At 32.8% G+C, this 20,448-nt stretch overlaps 1 protein-coding gene across 19 annotated transcripts in view; it reads left to right on the top strand.

Moving 5' to 3' along the window:
- The window catches only part of LOC122566294, a 44,739-nt gene extending 24,350 nt beyond the window's left edge, over positions 1-20,389 (top strand). For 17 of the 19 annotated variants that reach the window (XM_043723372.1, XM_043723373.1, XM_043723370.1 and 14 more), the window contains 4 exons: positions 6,775-6,894; positions 8,852-9,123; positions 11,019-11,138; positions 12,897-20,389. In XM_043723372.1, coding sequence (XP_043579307.1) covers positions 6,775-6,894; positions 8,852-9,123; positions 11,019-11,138; positions 12,897-13,110 — 726 coding nt within the window. In that variant the 3' untranslated portion in view covers positions 13,111-20,389. Of the gene's footprint in view, positions 1-6,774; positions 6,895-8,851; positions 9,124-10,781; positions 10,989-11,018; positions 11,139-12,363 lie in introns of those variants that run through there. The other 2 variants (XM_043723383.1, XM_043723385.1) reach the window with 2 other exon arrangements.
- The last annotated feature ends 59 nt before the right edge of the window (positions 20,390-20,448 follow it).

The following is a 20,448-nucleotide window of genomic DNA, read 5'->3' as shown; positions in this document are numbered from 1 at the left end:
AAGGAAGAAATCTATTCGATCATATTAATCGAGTAATACAATATATAGTCTTCTTGAATCACGAATTCGAGCATTTAACATTTATTTCACTCGTAGACACTATGTATTTTTACTCTGATTACTCTTTATTAATATATATTAGATATAAAGCCGCACTTTTTCGAAATAATAATCCGAAATCTGGAAGTAGAATATTTGGTACCGAGAACAATTTCGTTATTTATGAATTTACAATCGACGATTTTTAACGAAAAAAACAAACGATCAAATACAAAACTTGAAAATGTGTAGAAAGTTCAGATTTTTCGGATTTTTATTATAACACTATTTGTAATAGAAGTATAGACAGGGAAGGTAATTAGTAGCTTTAGTTGTGACAATCTAGCAATAGATTTATCGATTGATTCTCCGAACGAGACTCTAATGGAATTGATCTCTTTGTGCCTCTCCCAACCCTGCTGACCCATTGCGAAAATCGTCGTTCCTCGCACTAATGAATAATCGAAAAATGACGCTTCGCCGGGAACGTATACGTATCGCTCGCATAAAATCTTGAAGGTAATGACCACATTGTCGGATATGGTGATGCAGTGTGGGGGCGGGGGCTGTTGCGTCTTGGAGCAGTGCTTTCAGTACCCGAGGAGAGCTCGAGAGCCGCGCGACTGCGGCTGCCAATTCGCTCTACTCCACAGGGCAGACATCGCGTGACCATCGGTACTTGCTAACAATCTCTACTTCTACTACTACTGCTACTACTATTACTACTACTACTACTACTACTACTACTACTACGCTACTACTACTTCTACTACTACTACGACTACTACTACTACTACTACTACTACTATTACTACTAGTAGTCAACTACGACTACTTCTCGTCTTCTTCTTCTTTTTCTTCTTCTTCCACTTCTATTACTACTACTACTACTACGTATGCCTCCTCCCTCCTACTACGTAACACCCTCCTCTTGCTCTTGTACTTTTCTTGTACTTTTCTTCTTCTCCTTGTTCTTCACTACTATCCATATTAAACAGCTGTTTCTTCCACTGATCGTTAGCTCACGTTTATTCTCTTCTTTATCTCGTTTTCTGTCCAATATTTTCACGATGTGCCTTTGTTCTGCTTTTATACGTGCTTCATGCATCTATTCCTTTATATAGCCCCTGCGGCCCTCTCTTGTCTGTACTTCCGACTGAGTCCACTTTTCGATATTCATCGGAACGATTATAGTCGTACTGAGTTTAATTGGCGAATGGTCTATCGACGATCCTATAGACGAGTTCCATTACCATTAGGATACTAGTTCGTACAGTCTTCGATCGATTAAAAGTTGCTTCTTTAGTCTAACAATGATGTTTTAGTCATTCCCATAGATTATATGGATAGAGTCGTATTCGTGAATGTCCCTATCTTTGACGCAACGAAGTAGTATGTAGAGATACATACATTGTCTCATAATAGTACTCATAATAAATAGATTTCTAAGAGCGCAAACCAAGAATTGGGGAATTCAAGTACGAGTTGAAAATGTTTTGGAAATATGGAAATTTACCCAGAAAATGTAGGCTTGCCAACTTTCACCGCAATCTTATATGGCCGTTCGAAGGAGGGAAATAATAACATTTCTATATTAAAAAATAGTTCACTTTTGACCCTAATTTTTATACGCATCTTAAGATTCATAGATATTTTGAAATTGTCGATTTCTGAGATATCTCACATTTTTAGCAAAATGACAATATGATTTTTCCACTACATTTCTTCTGACCATACTGACTCATATTGACCATAATGATCTACGATTCTGAAATATTGCGTTTCCAAAGTACCATCATAATTTACAAATAAGAATAGAGCACTGGAAGATACATGTATACATACATGTATGTATGCACGCATGAATTATTACCTATTTTATTAAGAAGTATCCTCGTAACTTGTACAAAGATGGAACAAGAATAATTTCAATGAAAGTATAAAAATAATTTCAATAAAATCGATAAAAATACAGGTAAGTTGAAAATTAGGGAAATAACATTCCATACATATCTATAAAATCGAATTCTAATATAACTTTAATATTTAGGTTTATACCTTCGGTTAGCTTCTATAATAAAATGTCCCTTCACATATATACATACATATATACATACATATATAGCGTTATGATATATGTAGGAATGCTTTCAACCAAATGCTTTTGCAGTGCATGCATATTCTAAGTGTTGAACGCTATTCGAGACGCTACTTTCTTTCTATTATACTTTATATTTCTTTAAAATACATGTTATTCGACATAAAAGATTTGCACGCTTCGAAGTTGGCAAGCCGATATACATCTATATTAATAAAATGTGAATAACTACAGATAACGATAAAAATTAATGATCAAAATCAAGGTCTATCTTAGAAAATAAATCGTTATGAGAATAATCATTCAATTGGTACACACGACTGAAAAAGTACCGACTTTTTCTCGCTTTACAGCAATTTTACGCGAACGCGTGTTTCTGCGAGTCTTTTAGTACCTACTTTACGCTGAAAATTTTTTATCGACAAGAGGAAGAGAACTTTCGGCCGACGTATTTAGCATTCTTTGATGTAGAATTCGAGTGTAACATCAAAAACGTCGTTCGACAAAGCGTCCATAGATACATCATACATATGTATGTATTTACATATTCGGCACATAGAGATCCAATCGTAAAAGGTTGTTGCTTTCAACTCGGTACATGTTCGCTACTCTCAACCTTGATTTGCGCTCGCCAACGTTTCATGTATATGTATGTACAGACGGTCTGCTTACGTAGAGCCATTTCCATCTTCCAAAAGCGATTCATACAACTTTTAATAACCAACCATCCACAGTACTTAAACTTTCAAATTTAATACGCGTGTTGCATCACGATTGGGGATTAAAACGTAGAAATTTGAGAAAGAGGATCTAAACTGACTTTCTAAATTACAAGATTAAAATTCCACGATTATCGATTCTCTGAAGAATAAAATTGCTTCAGTTTAATTACACAATTTAGTGATCTTTTATTCAATTAGATAGTGATTTAAGGAGAAAGGCAGAAGTTTTTATTACAGTTTAATCAAAACTAATCTGATCAAAAAGTAAAGTACATAACGTACATTTTCCATTCATTAACGTATTAACTAGGGAAAACGAGTTAACTCGTCACTTAAATTGCCATAATTACTTTTACGATATTATATTATATTGTTTAAGTGTCTTATTAAGAGATGACCTGGTTAACAGATTGGTATTTCACTAATTCAGAGGTACTTTGTTTAGTTGTGTTCACGTGTTCCGATCAACGATTTAATTCCTGAACGATCTAATCCGCGAAATATTGTTAGGAAAATTGCGAATAAACCAAAGTCGATCGATCGATGCGTGGTAATTTCAATATTTATCGTTTGTCTGGTTTTAATAAAACAAAATTGAGATTATCTGTAAAAATGGCTTGAAATACGATATAAGCATCAAATTGTCCTGGAAAGTGGAAACAGTCGGTATTTAATACACGAATGACATGAGACATTTTTGAAATTTCGCACCAACGCTTGAGTCACTTCAAGTGGTCGTGTGCCTCAGTTAATTGCACTCGAATGTAACAAATATTGTAGCACCTTTAATAACGCTTTTCACTTTCTATTATTTACGTATTGCGGTTTCTGAGTTTCCTACTTCTCCGTTTATTAAAACAAATCTCATTCCATTGTATCGTATCTTTTCTAAGTTTTCTATCGTATCTTCGCGAGTAGGGAAATATAGCAACCACATTCTATGATAGATCGAATGAAATCGATCGAATATAAGGAAAATGATCTGATTATATCCGAGTAACTACCAATATTATATTTTACTATGTTTAATGATCTAGATCCGGTCTATTTGGTACGTGCGTGTCATTTTGTATCGTATCGTCAACACCATTCTGTTAATGTTCTTTAAATCTAAATGTTAAACAAAAGAAACAGACAATTAAGAAACGATACAGTAGTAACAAGTAGGAATTTTATTAAAAATCGATAGTATATAAAATTGATAGAATCAATAAAACGACACAATAGTTATGAAATTGAATTTCTGCTTATCGTACAGCAGGAAGGCAACGCTCACATTACGATTGAACAACATATGTATATGTATATACAGAGTATAATAAGGACGTTATCCGTTGTACTCTTCGCATATGACATACTGCACACGTATTAAGAAAGATGAATCTCAACTTTAGAAAACATCATAAAATCGTATGTGTTGGTGATCTAACGTTTATAGGAAGAATATTGCTTCGGACGAACGATGCCTTTACTAGATATATCTTGTCTCAAAGTTGCTGGAGTAATAGCTTCCTGACCCAAATCTCAACAAGATCACGAATCTGCTAGAGACAGGAAACCACTACGTTAGCATCAGGATATAGACGTACTAAATTCGATTGAATGTCCTCACGTAATCCGTAAAGCCTAATTAAATTCCAATGACGTAAACCGCTGCAAAAGACTGATCACACGAAGCTAGAAAAAACAGGTAAATTCGTTCGTTTCTGACCCACTTATTTTACTCGTATGTACAACTCAATGCACCCATGAATCGTTGACTTCCCATTAAAAGAACGGCAATATGAAATAGAACAAGAATAATGGTATGAAATAAGTGAGTCTCGTACAGATTAGCCCAATTACCTGAATTCAAGCAACATAAATTCTAATGTATTGCAAACACATTACTTTAAACAAGAAACAAATACATATATGCATTTAATCTGAAAACCAAATTAAAACGAAATATATAAGAACTATTAGGAATGTAAATTAGCAATTTGGTATTGTAATTTTGTATATAATATTGATTATGAAAACAATCTGCCTATTTTTCGTGTAATATTTAAGTCGACAAATATTTTTACTTTAATATGCCAATTATTTCTCCTTTTATTTGCATCGATTTTTCCTTTTAGTTCATGAATATTGTTTGATCTGCTTGGAATACCAATACGATAATCAGTACGCTTCGATTCGTCACACGTATTACTGCAATCAGTTTGCGTGCAAGCACAAGTTTCGCACATTTAGCAAGGATGTTTCTGCACAACAATAACAACGCGGATGCGAGTATAAAGCGACACGAATTGACGTAAAAATAGTGCACAGCGAACACTAATGCTTTTACATTGCGATTATTGTATCACTAGGAAAGCTGCTTGCCCACTTGAAACGCTTATGAAGTTGTTAGGAAAGATACATACATCGTTAAGCTAAGCACAATATTGGCATACAGTTGCTCGGATGAAATTTTTACTTATAACGATTTTACAACTAATAGATGATAAGTAAAGTCATTTTTGAAAAGTTTCATTTAATATTATTATAATGTTATTCGTTAAATATTTCTTATATTATAGGTTAAAAATTGTTTTATTAAGCTTATAACGATATGAAATGTTGGCTTTGTGTATTAACGGCATTTAAAATATTTAGCGACGATATCGAAACCAAACTAAATCCATAACGTTGATAAATTTCTTATTTTGCATTTTTATACAAAATGTTAATGATATTGCCCATAAATAATATTTATATTACGAAGAAACTTCCATAGATATATTCTTACGTCCTGCGAGTGAACCGTTAGCTAATAAAATCCCCTAATTAATATTCTAATTAACCCGCTTCTAAATATAATATCGTTAATAAATCATATTCACTTAATTGAGTTCAAAAACGTAAACTCGATCTTTGTAGTATTTGTTACGGTCATTTTTTTAAATATTGTATTAGTATTACATTACATTATTGAAAAACGCATTGGAAAAACACATTGAAGAACTATTACTACACTTTCATCCGAGAATATACGTGTATAATGATCGATATAAATAATGGGAAATGATCATTTGTTAATGTGTAAGCACTATTTTACATAACTGTAAATTATTTACAATTATAATTACGACTGTAATTATTTGTACGATATAAAAGCAGAAAATTTGTTGGACTGTAAAGTCAATATAGGTAATAGTTTGTGAGTCTTGTACAAAAACGAAAACGAAAACCTTAAAAAACAGGTATACTCGTGAACTAGAAAGAAGGCAGATATTGCACTAATAGAAATTAGTTTAAAAGTCGGTGCATCGCAAAAATGTTGGAATTGTCTAAACATCTTCGTTCAAAAGATACCCACTAAAAATAGCATTGTCTAATAAACAATGAATTAACTGTATAAATTAACTTTCGTTTAACTACATACCTACGATAGACAAGATGCAATCAGACATATTAATAAGGTGCACAACTTAATTATGTTCATTGAACAATTATTGCTAAACATTTAACAATAATTCACAAAAACGACACCATGAATTGCAAATGTGCAGGGCATTAAGGTATACACACGTACGATCGATTTAGTTTTCTATTAAAGCATAGTACTTTAACACTTTATTTTGTAATTGTTACTATACTTTGCTATTTACGCTTCACAAGAGCCGGATAAAACTATAAAGATACAAAATCATGAACTTCGTTCTAACTAAACTCACTATTACAACTAAGAAAATATTTTACTAAAGATTCACCGTTTCTTATTTTAACGAAACGGTTTCAGAAAATAGATTCTATTCTTAGTGGGTATACAAATTGTCTGTTCCTGTCTGCCTTGTCGGAAATCACGCTTGAGAAAAATCACATTAAAATGCAATTTGCATTGATATTAGCGATATCGGTGTGTCCTAATTGCGTCGCCACATTTTCCAGCATCTGCACTGGTCGAGCCATCACGTGGACTCCTTGGATAGCGGAGGTGGTTTGGGCTGGCCAAGAACCTCGAGGCCGCGAGTGAACAGCGCCATTGACGTAGCTGGCTTCCTATCCCAGGTATGTAATCGAATAAAACGAGAAAGCAGCAACTCGACCAATTTCGTCGTGACACCGGGTGAATTAACCGTCCCGCTGATCCACGTCCTTGAAACTTTCGATCGAACCCTAACTTCGTATCAACCTTCCTGTCAATTCGCAGTCACGACAAACGAAGGAGCAACGAATTCTCTAGAAAATTAGTGAAAATTCCAGGATATGTCGCGTAATTGCAGTTATCGTTAAAGACCAATTATCCTAACCATTTTTCTTCTCTGAATATTAGAATCGATATTATAAATATAAATTATTTTCTGGTATTTTTTTCAAACGACGACAACGGAGTAAAGTGAATTAAAACGATGTTAAATATACCGAGATGATTATATATAAAGTAAATAAATAGTAAATGAAAATTTTAAAAACATAGTTATCTTAATCACATCGTAAAGTACAGTTGTGAAACTTATAATGAATATAGATAATTCAATATAAAGTAACAAAGGTATCAATCGCTAAGCATGATTCTTAGATAGCGATCCTATACGACGCTTCCTTCTTAGCAACTTTTTCACTAACTTAAAAGCTATAAAAATATTATTTCCGACCTTTCATTCTAATCTAAATGTAGGGAAACATTATAGTTTATTTGTACGTTATAAAATTTTGAAAGTGCCATCCCCGGCGCATCCGGATATTGAAATATGTAACAAACGCGAAAGAGACCGTACAAAATAGACACGTCAAACGTTAAAGTTCAAGGTAGTTGGAGGCAAAGTGTAGTTCACTGGTTGATCAATAAGTTCGTGGTTTACTTGTAAGGAAGTCGTTAAATTCATTTTCTGGTAGCATGGACCACGGCCGGTATTCACGATACATTGTATTTCTTAACGACAAGGTTTTCATATTATACTTGCTAGATCTATGCTGATTAATCGTAAGTACACACTTCTGACGTCACTTCTTGCATCGTAACAAATCGATTTCATCTTACCAAATTAACAACGGGAAAGGATTACCATTTTTATATATCGCTGAGTACGTATTTTCTTATAAGTTGCAACATCAATCGATAGATGCATAATTTTAGATAAAACGGTGCTAGCGTGAAACGATCTTCGTTGAAAAATGTTCCCTACATTTAGGATATATTATGTCATCGTGTTGGATATATATACAGTAACATTTACAAAAGTATTTATGATATATAAAACCTTTTAAAACATTGTTAACTCTGTAACGAAGCGCGAGAATAGTAATTATATTGGTGAAATTTTGACTGATTTAATCTAAAAGTCCATATAGAAGTTATGAGACATTTACTGGAAACATACAGTTGATGGAAAATTAATATACCGAATTAACGTTAAAGATAACTTCAGTGAATATCGAGGCTTGTTAATACAATGAATATTCGACTGTTGAAATACTTTAGTTGATAAGGACCGTTGAATTACTCGTATAATTGTAGTAAATGCTAGAAGGAATTAATTAGTTTTAGGGGACATTGTTCGATGTAGCATCAATTCCTTTCAGCGTACAGTGAAATACGATAGATCTATAACCCAGAGCAAAATTACTATCCGACACAATGATTAAAATGGGACAATTTTAATGGGTAACGAAGAACGTAAGCGTAAAAGTAGAATATTTAAAATTAATTTAATTTTTGCACATTGTATTCACACTAACTACGGTGAGCGTTTTAATATATTAAAAGACGATTAATTCAATAACACTAACATTAACGAATATATAAAACAACAATCTCTCGAACACACACAATATGTGGTGTCCACATACATTAATAAAAGTTACTGTAAGTGACCTTCGCAAGGATGAAGCACAAAGTATAGCATTTGTCTTCAGGGACAGGAAAATGCATGTAGATCTCCGACGAGTGACGCAAGCGAGAATGGAAGTTTAGAAACGAGCGGTATTCCCAATCGTCTCTGCAATGCGGTTCCGCTTTTTGCAGGAATTTTTAAGACGGCACGGTTCAACGTCGAAATTGTGCCGGAAGGTTCGCAGTGCAGATAATTTACCACTTGCGTCGACGAATCGACAACAAGATCAACGAAATTCGAAAGAGGAAGGCATCGACGGTGATAAAGAATCCTTCCTGAGATCAACACAAGAGGAGAAGTGCGAGGATTCGGAATCAAAGAGGCAGAGTAGCCTCGAGAGTTGTCCAAAGGATAATCCAGACGTTTCGTTGCTCGACCCGAATCATCAATTACAGTCTTCAAGGTAATTTCATTCGTAGTAGATACATAAAAGTAATCCTGCGTGGAATTGTTACATTTTTGCATCGTCTTACGAAAGTTATTAATCGTGACAATTAATAGTAACTTCTTATCGACTTTTCCCGAGTTCGTTAGTTTTTCATACTGAAGCAGGAATTTCGAATTTTTTAAAAGAACATCATATACTTTTTGATAATATTCATTTTTCTGTAGTCTCTATGTGTTATATTATTCAAGATATCTGGTTAGATCAATATGAGACAGTCTGCATACGGCATTACTACTCTAGCGAAAACAGATTGTTACGTTTCTATCGTGAACGAGAGTTGTACGGAAGTAAGGAAGTTTGAATTATGTGTGCATCAAAGTTTGTTTATTATTTCACCTTAACAAACTTTTAAGTAGCAAACTTCAAGTTGCAAATTCATGTTAATGATAATACATTTCCCTTCTTACGCAAATTTACTAAAATTCACGGTATGAAACATCGTTTTCTCGTTTCTCTTCTTTTCATTGGTCCAGAAGCAGTTGAAAATATTGAATAACCAATGAAGAAGATTTATTCAAAAGCAGACTTTTACTTTACGTTTGTTTGTAATGTTTCACCACCTATCTTCGTCATATCTTAGTTTGTTCCTTATTCCGGACGCTGTACGTGAATCAGTTGCGTACGGTTTTGTGTACGCATTTTTCACGATCATACACGATAATTTTACATGAAACTGAAACGAACGTCTCATATCTCTCCTCGCTAAATTGACAACTTCAAAAAGACAATTTTATTACAGTTGTCAGTTACTTTGCGTCGCGAGCATATCTTAAATTCCGCACAGGTGCAAATTCTTTTGGACTTTGAAATAACACGAAGCATGAAATGTACCGTTCCGCGAATAAAAAGTGTGCAACACTGAAGAACACTTGTGAATAATTCAAAGATACGTATTTTTAGACTGTCCACTTTTCAGAGAGCAGTAAATTGTTGCAATGAATATTAACATTCGTATTTAAGTAATTGGCTTTGCTTATCAATTTTTTACAACAAATATCCAGCACGCAAATGTAAATTCGCTTTACAAGAAACAAGAACCTTCTATCTTAAAAAAAAAAAACCCCTTTATAAATCTGTTGTCCTGGTCACTCGAAATGTTACAGCATGTTTTTTTTTATAGAAGCTTAATTGAAAAATCTCTTATATAAGTATATTAAACCCGAAGAATGATAACATTACGCCGCGTGTATATCCATGATTATTACGTAAACCACCCGAGATCTTTCTTATGCAATTCATTTCACGGTAATAGATTAATATGGTACCGTTGGAATACAGCGTGCATACGTATTGTTTGCGTGTTACATGAGGGTCGACGCTGTTCCGCTGGCATCGTCTGCTGCAGTAGATTATGAGAGGACATGAAAAAGGTGCAACAGAAATATAAAAAAATTCAATAAAAATGATTGTGCGAGAAGGACGGCTTATTGCACTATGACCAATCAGACCTGCGTTCCTTCCACACTTTCAACTTTCCAGTTTTATACAATACATAAAACATGCTAAAACAGAAACAGGAGATGCTGTACAGGCTGTCTCAGAACGAGTACCATCGTCATGAAATATTCTTTTAAATCGTTTGTTTTTTTAATTAAAACATGTATTTTTCATAGTACCATTACGAGGACGGAAAGAATGTGGCAAGAGATTAAGAATTTTATACAAATGTAATTACCACGTAGTTCTTGCGAAATGAGGGTAGAAATTGAGGCAAGGGCAAACAAAGTTTGTCAAGGATATTCCTCGTTGCCGGAAGTAAGAATGAAAATGAAACGTTAGGAAGTAGGAATGAAAAAAAAGCGACAAACTTCCGAATGAATTAATAAATGAAATTGCCATAAATGTTTCAGGGATTCTCCAATAACGTCTTCATCGTCGTTCGTTGGCCGACGTTTCGGTGGATGGCGAGCTGGCGGAAGTCACGAATATGTCCGGTGTCCTATACGACAACCTGCTTCCATGGATGAGCGGTAAGCAATCTCTTTTATACATCGCGCTAAATATGTAAAATATTTCACCCGAATAACACCACCCCTTTCGATCGAATCACCGACGTCGAACTGATTCTTGGAGTTTGTGAAGTTATAATGCAATCTATACGTATGTATAACGTAACTGACATATCTTAGAAGCCAAAAATGATGGATAATATAAGAGATGATATCAGTTTTGTAATATAATGAAAGATAAAAAATCGATGTTCGGATCGTTTGTTAAATTTGACGTTCAAGTACAACGAAATCTACCGCCTGTTATATTAAATGCATTCACGTGTGAACTCATAAGAGACCCACGATATTTTTATCCCCAGTCTGGTACCAACTCACACCACAACGTTAAATATACGTGTCGTGGCAATTGACGTCGCCCCATCCTGCAAATATCTTTCACCCTTAAAGACCACCCTCGAAACTTGGTCACACGCCAAGTTAACATTCAGGGTCACACTAAGATATAACATACCACAGACTATTTATCGTCCGTCAAGCGGCATCGATGAAAAATGTAATTTCGGTAAAGAGATAAGAACTTCGCTAATAAAGATCTGTCATTACGAGATCCTATTTACTTGAAAAGATAACGTGACGCTGTATGAATATTGTAAAAGAATTGACGATAGTCGGACTTTTACGAATTTATGAAAAATTTAGAGGCGCGAGAAAGTAAGAAAATGCACGCAATATGCAAAAATGTATATGGGATATCCAAGCTATAATACTATGAAGCTATTTATGCCAAAAAACTTGATGGTTTAACCCTTTGATGTAATAAAATGTAATAAAATAACAAACAATTTAAAATGAACGATTTAAAAGTCAATTATTTGTTTATTGATTTCATGTGTTTTTTTCTCTTTTTTTTTTAAATATATATGCACTTTCAAAATTCTATAGTGAATAAATATTAATATTCGACGACTCGATCGTCTTTCTTGAACAACATTGCGAAAGAGTTAATTTTGATATTGCGCAATAATAATTAGTAATGCAACGTTAAAATCGATACTTAAAGCTACATTTTTCATACGTCCGTAGATTATGTAGATACATTAACGTAAGCGGTATAATTAAAGGGTCATTAGATTCTCGCGAAATCCTTTGCTTCAAGTCATTCATAGTAGTTTTTGTCAAATATTCTTTTTAATAGATTCTGTTTTTCAAATATTCTCACAAAAAACAAATCTGATGGTTTCAGATCCGGTGATCTCGATGGAAATTGAATACGCCAATCCAATAATTTGGAAACGACATTCGTTTCGTCTAGTTGATAAGTGGACGTCTTCCAGAAGAAATTGAGTACAACTTCGTGATATTCACGCTAAAGGATTTTCTAAACTAATAATTTTTTGGCATAAATAGTTAGAAAGCGTTAGGGAGCATATCGTTCTGTTAAAGAAAAAAAAAAGACAGTAAATTCGACTTGCGTATGTTCTTTGTACGTCCACCTATAGGAAATCCAACAACACCATATGATCTTTTTTTTTTTAAATTACTCTGTTGATTAAGATCGGACATTTACATTATGAAACTTTAAGGATCGAATCGATAAGATAGAAAATTATTTGAAAACGATTTACTCGATCTTAATACGAAATAAGATTACGAGAGTGACGAAACAATTTTTTTCCCGAATTCTGCTGTTAATTTGTGTTATTTGCGTCGAGCGAAAGGCGACGTGTAAATAAATCGTTCGATCGATTAAGTCCACGTATTCGGTAAAATCCGCAGGTGTTTTCGGCGATCTGGCGATGCTGACGCTCGCTTACCCCGTTATCATCATTACCATCGACGTGCCGGGATCGAACGGCACTCAAAGAGCTGCGACTACTCAAGACATACGCCCGAATCAAGCATCGAGGTGCAACACTTTGGTCTGCCTATACTTAGCGTCAGCGAGCCTAGTCCACCTGACGAAAACGACCGAGTGGACGATTATTTGTAGGACTTGCTTGCCGGGGACTTCTTGAAAGAGCTCCTCGTATGATTCTACATGCTGATTGCATTACTTTGTGTGATTTGAAAAATCGAGTCGCGCATCCATTTAGAAAGGTAAACTGAAAGACAAATTTTCAGTCGCACAGAAATAATTATTCGTAATGTTCTTAATGTTCTCAATTGTACGATGTTAATGGCTAGAAACGAAATTCTCTTTTATTCGTAATAAGTTCAAATCGGAATCTTTGTAACTACGATTTTAAAAACGTGAAACCAGAGATAAAATATACGGCAAATTAAAAGGTGTAAAATTAAAATGCTGCAAGCGGAAGCTACGATGAAAAATCCAGAGAGAAATAGTTTTTTTACACGAAAGCTCGAAACAAAGTTGTTGATTACACGACAGTAAACTCGAAATAAAATGTTCCGCTAGGATATTCTATCGATTGCCGCCGATAATATTCAAATCTCGCAGTTTTACATGCAAACTCGAAACGAGATGTTCTACCGCGAAGCGTTATCGATCGCTATCCGTGATACGGATTATGCGGCTTTGCGCACATATCGGAGATAAAATTTCATCATGCACGTATTACCTTTGAATTGCATTCTGGACAGCAATTTTTAATCTAATCTACATGGATTGAAATTCGCGATATCGGAAATTAAAAAGCTTGAAATTTTAAGGAAATTCGGATTGAGATTCCGTTTTGAATCGACCCGGATACGTATTGAAAGTAATTACGAACAATGTGGCGAGATGAAAAATTCATCGTACAATATCAATTGCGTAGATGATTAGTCTGCAAGGTTTCGCTTAAAATCAGAAACTCTCTCTCTCTCTCTCTCTCTTTCTAAATACACATTCTTTGCCCCTAATCATTTTAAATGTTGATTCGTATGCGATAAATCGATATTTGTTCCAAGATATCCCGTTCTATGATGTAGTAAATGTTTCATGTGACATATTAATGTGGCCTACCGTACGGCATTGTATCTGCCTACTTTCCTTTTCACATACGTCCGTGCGGCCTTGTTAACTGGCAATCGATGTAAAACGATTCACAGCACGGTGCAACGTACCAAAACAGTGTTATTTGCAGACGTCTTTTACGCAAAATTAATATTACGTAATCTATCGATCACAGATATCAAAACATTCAGGCGCCGTATAAGAGTCGTATGAACTCGCTATTTTAGAAGATGATGCGTTTTGTTATCTCGTTAACGAGATTTTACGATTTTTTATCGTTACTTTACTGTATTATCGTTTGGATTAAACGTGTATCCTAAGAATACATGTGAATGATATGATGAAGATATTAAGTAAAATATGACTGACATCTGAAGTGTTTAAGAAAGAAAAGTGATAGGGACAATACGCAAGAGGATATAAAAGAAAATTCAAGATATTAATTATATAAGTATTTTATTACGTTACATTTGATATGAACGGAGGATTATCTAGGAGCGTTTGCAACGTTTCTTCGATTTCTTTACATATTAGTTAATAATTAATAATTAGGAAGAAAGGTAGCGAAAAAGATGGGAATCCGAAAGTTGTAAATTTTCAACTTCGTATATCGATATAATGAAGTTTTACATATCTAAAAACAATTGATATACACGTTCGAATTGAAATTCTCGGAGTAAAATATGTATATCATTGTGATAAAAGTGTAAACGAGATATTTAGAATTATACTCTTGCAATTAATCACGTGCGTCTCACGACAAACATAACACTCTATATTCGAATTCCCGTAGTTTAAGAGAATCTTATTTTTATCAGTGTTCAAAAAAAAAAAGATCGAGCAGAGTCAATATTACACATCCTATTAGAGAGCATATAATGACCTCAAGTATAACGTTACGTGAACCATTCGTCTTTCCGTTTAATAAAACTTAAGCAACGACCTAGCGAAGATATATTTCTGCAGCCCGAATGTTAAATAAATGTGCAAATTCCTAAACTTTCTTTTTCTCTAAATGAATAATTTTCCAAGTTAAAAATAATTATGAATAATGCGTGTATTTTACACGCGTACCGATTTACGTTAAAACGAACGTAATGTGTAATAAGTATAATTTTTCGAAATAATTCTCATGAATTTTAAGCATCTTTCTTATTCTAACTTGTTCTTCACTTGGTCTTGTGTTTTGTAGAATCGAAATCTGAATTTTATCGGATATGAACGAGTAATCGGAGGAATAGAATAAAAACGAAGGGAAAGTTTGAAATTTGCACGATTATTACCAATTATCGAAATCCATTCTTATTCAGCAACGACAGATTGTGAAATATGTGCGACAGATTCAAGTACTTGCCCGTATTATCTTGAACATTGAAAATCAAGAACTTATCCATTAGGTTCGTAGGAAATTTAATTGAAGTATTTTATTGTTTATTACACAAGGTATTTTCGGACCAATCAGTATGATAAAAAGGGGGCCATGATTTCTTCAGCCTGACATTCAATTTTTGTAACATTAAAATACTTGTGACTTGTACGCGTAAGGAGTACATTATGTTTGCATATTGATTAGTATCTTTTCGCGAATTAAAACAAAAGAAATCAGCATTCAAGTGAAATTTCGCCTGGAAAGCGGAAAAATCTTCGTTTAAAATGTACGAATCTTATGATCTTGTTTATGTAAGAAGCTTACTTTTGTATACGATGACTTATTCGTTTTAATTATACCAATAGAAAACAATATTGTCAAATTCGGGGACCAATAAATAGTTATAAAGATACAACCACAAAGTTATTAGCATTATTTTTGAATATCTTTTGGTTATTCGTCAATTTTCTTTATATTGCATTTCATTCGATTTACATATATTAATTTTGTTTATTCGCAATGAAATAAAAAGGTGCATGAATCGTAATAAATTTTTTTTTAAGATTATACCTAAATACGTCAATATCGATCAGCCACCTTTCTTCTAACTAACCTAATGATGTATCCTTTCTAAATTATTATTTACGATTTGTCGATTAAAATGTTCAATTCTAATCTACTCAGAGTAACGCATAATGCCGCTTCAATTCTACTTTTATCCATATATTCAGTAAAATGTCATAAATTGTACAGTATATACATGGTATTATTATTAGTAATAGTGAACATAAACGACCAACCGAATAACAAATTATTTTTAAAGAAAAGCAAAGAATTACACATTGTAAAATTCGATTTCTACGATACACGAATATGCGAGATGAAAATAACGGAGTCTGTAAATATAACAAAAATCATATCTTTGCATCGCCTTTGCCGTAAAACAGCTTTATGTAAAAATAATTTCGTAATTGCTAATATCTTCAAAAATATTCAATCTAATTTATAATTTCAAACCAATGGAAAATATTTCCATGCTAAATAACAAAATTTGTTTTAACTTGAATCGCGAATATTTTTCTACTTGCGCTGTTTTCTGTTTCCGCGTCGCGTTTATCGCTGTAATTTTCACTGCGTCTGTAATTTCGACTATAGAAACATACGACACTCGACGTAGTCGCTCATTATCTATAGTATCCTTAGTTTCTTCGCTGCAAGTGCCCAACTACGAATGCTGTCGCACGTATTAATCGAACTTATACATATTTTGTTTCCACTTGAGAGCGAGCGATCACGCGAGCGATCACGCGACCGCTCTCAGAGGGTTGAAACATTCTCAACGCGGTATCCATTTGCGAGAGATACTCTCGAGAGCAGCTCGCTATAATTTTACTCTCAAATGGACACCTAGCTTTAAGTAGATGACTAATATACAATATACGTATCTATAGATGATATATTATGGCACCTATGAAAGCAAATCGATATAATGTAACCTTAACTCTTCTTACGATCACCACGGTTCTTGTATCTTCTAACTTTTTTCGCTCAATGATCCGACACGAGCACTACTATACTCGTGTACCTTCCTTCGAGAACACCTATGTAAATATTCATAATAACTTAAAGCGTGTTATGACACAATCAGAATCGAAATACGAGCGACTTTTTTAATTTCGTTATATATGAATGAAATCAGGAAATTACGCTTAATTCTTTATTCGATAACAATACGAGGGAAGAGCAAATTGTTTTTCAGTACGATTTTTTCTTTTAGTATCGAAACAGGAAGAAGTTACGAGCAAATACGAAGCTCGAAAATTATCGAATAAGAAACTAAGCGATAGTACGTATAACAAAAGTTTAGAACCAATGACTAATAGTCAACGAAGACTTATATACATATATGTATAATGTATGTATCTATGAATATCTTCTATGATCGTATGTACCTCGTAGTGAAAGATATAATCAATGATCTGATATAAAGGATAATATTATTTTTATTCTTAAATGCACAAGAACGTGCAATCTTTGCGAAAGAATTCTTAAATGCGAATTGTATTATAAGTAAAGCGGGGCTCATGCTGAAATCCACTGTTGATTAGTCTGAGAAGGCTGTTTAATTAATTATCTTGTTGATTGCGCAGAAACAACGAACCAGTAATACGGTACATTTCATAAATATGCCGACTACCATAAGAATTAAATGATATAAAGATCCCATGAAAGATTCCATGTTTATTAGATTGCGTGCGATTACATTATTTTGATAAAAAGGTACAAAGTATTGTACGTTTCAAGAATGTTGTGAACATAATTCATTTGAAATCGGTATTCACCAAATGAAATGAATAGTCAATTTTGAGAATTTAATAGTTATAAGAAACATGTTACTTATAATGTTTGAAATCAATGTTTTATAGTTTTTATATTTCAGAATTATTTTTCGTTTATGCTTGTTATATATTTTACATGTTATACTGAAAAATGTCCAAAAATACAACGAAAATATACACCGTGAAATTACTAAGTAAAGATTAATATTAAATATTGTAAATCTCTTTACGTAAGAATCCATGGTACAACCATTGGACTAACTATGAAATCACATAACAGCATGAGACCTGTATCAGACAGAGAAAGAATCAATTACCTCCAATATTTAATAATCATAGCTTTAAACAAAGAGACCAAGTAAGTAAAGAAGAGTTCATATTCTCTTACAAAGGGTCAGTTTTAAGAAATCCCGAATTAAGCAATTTTTGAAAAAAAAAAAGAAAAAAATGGTGGCAGACGCGTGTTTTAAAGCGACTGTAGTATCTCTGTATATATATACATATATGTACTTAGATTAGAATTCTGATCATGTTGATCTAAAGCAGATCAATGCTATATTAAACGATCATTTGATCGACGAGGCTTGTACGTGTTGCGCAAGTTTCCTATTTATTATTTGCAAACTCACGTGGAAAAGAGAGGAAATTGTCATGAAAATAGGAGTATTTGCGAAAGTTCATGTCTACGACGATGACCAATATTATCGCCAATTAGATGACGTTGGGAAAATTGAAGTTTATTATATAGTTTAATTGCATGAAAATATATCATGTACTATTTACTACAAGATAGCTGAGCTGCGAAAAATTCGCAAAAATTGAAACTCCTTAATATGTTATTTATAATCACGTAAACATAAGTTTTTAATAAAGTTATTAATATATAAGATTTCCGTTTCTTAGTAGATTAAAAAATAAACATATGCGGTACAATGAATGAAAAACCAAAACGTATGACCCTTTCATATATCTTAATTTCAGTTATATTATATTCATTAAATATATATAGGTATAATTTTACTAATAAAAATTCTTGAATAATTATTGAAATATTAAATATTGATTTTATAGTCAGATACTTTTACGGTTACATCGTCTATTAAATTATATTGAAGAACTTTATATTATATATATTAGATCCTTATTTGAATACGAAACCAGATATTGTGACTTTTATATAATCTACGTGAATACCAACGAATACTAATGAGAAATATTATAATTTATATTAGAGTACTATTAATATGGTAAAATTTTTTTTATATCGATCATTTTTTATAATATATAAATTTAAGAAAGAGCAATTGTACAATTTAGTGTACAAATTAGGAAACAATGTGCTGATTAAATACCATTTGTAAGTGCTTTGAAAATTATCAATATCTCAATTTTCAATTTTTCTTCTATCGTTCGAAGAAGTTTCATTCGTAAACATATCATATATCGAATAATAATTGAAATAATTGAAAAGAAAAGCTTGTATCTCGTTACAACGATTGTTTAATTTTAATCTACTGCTGAACAATTAATTATCGAAATATTCGATAATTCGAAGAGATCATTGTAATTTACATTATTGTTGTGCACAAAAAAAGAAAGGGAGGAATGTTAAATAAAATATATTACAAAATTGCAATGGAATAATGTAGATTAAAGGAATGGAAGAACGGGTCCTATCTTTAAATCTTTGTAATCAATTCCTCTTCTTGTAGATAAATGAGCGAACATACCCTTTTTGTCTGATAAATTCCGTTATGCGTACTGTACTGATTTATGGCAATTAAAAGCAAAATATGAAGAAAATGCAAAATTTATAAATACTTAACATAACTAATATTATTTTATTCCCTTACTTCTTTGCAGGATATGCTTGCACAGGATAAGTATTATAATAAATTAATGCTAATTTTTAGAAACTAATCGATATTCACTAGGAAAGTCAATCTTGCAAAATTTTATCATTTGATAAAATAATGTAAATTGCCGTGAAAATAAACAATATTAAATTGTGATAAACATTCAAGGTCACTGATATGTCTGTGTTCTACACAAGTTCATATCCACGCAACATGCACTATAAACCACGTAGATAACATCAAGTCACACAAAGTTGTACAGATATACACTATGATTCTAAGAACTGCATCAAACTATAACTCTTTTCGAAGTAAAAATAAAAAAATAAGTACAAAAGTAAAAAGTGAAAGCTTTATTCGTACACTATACTGCATTCACGTACAATGCAGTTGTAATATCTTTTAAACAACAACAGTTTCTATCTGCATTAATTATAAATGTAAACATTTTGAGGTCTCGTCATAATTTCTATACTTTCTTTTCAAGAAGCTACATACGATACTAATCTGTTATAACATATTGCAATTTATTTTTATCAATGATAAAGTTTTTTGTTACATGAGAAAGTAAAAAATAATCTCTAAAAAGCGTAGCAAAAACTTGAATGCTAAGAAATATATAGCTCATATTGATTCGATACACGATCAATTATTCATACATCTACACGATCTTACTTGCCATTGTATTACAGCATTACCTTCGATAGTACAAGGTTAGCGATCTGAGGTCGTTCGATTGGATTAATTATCAAAGTTTCTTTTATCTCCGTGGTTATCGTTAAGTGTCATAAATTCGTTGAAAACAAAC

The sequence above is a fragment of the Bombus pyrosoma genome, linkage group LG3 (assembly GCF_014825855.1).
Source record: "Bombus pyrosoma isolate SC7728 linkage group LG3, ASM1482585v1, whole genome shotgun sequence".
Classification (NCBI taxonomy): Eukaryota; Metazoa; Arthropoda; class Insecta; order Hymenoptera; family Apidae; genus Bombus; species Bombus pyrosoma.
Note: the sequence above shows the minus strand (reverse complement) of the source record. Positions and strands in the feature narration are given on the sequence as shown.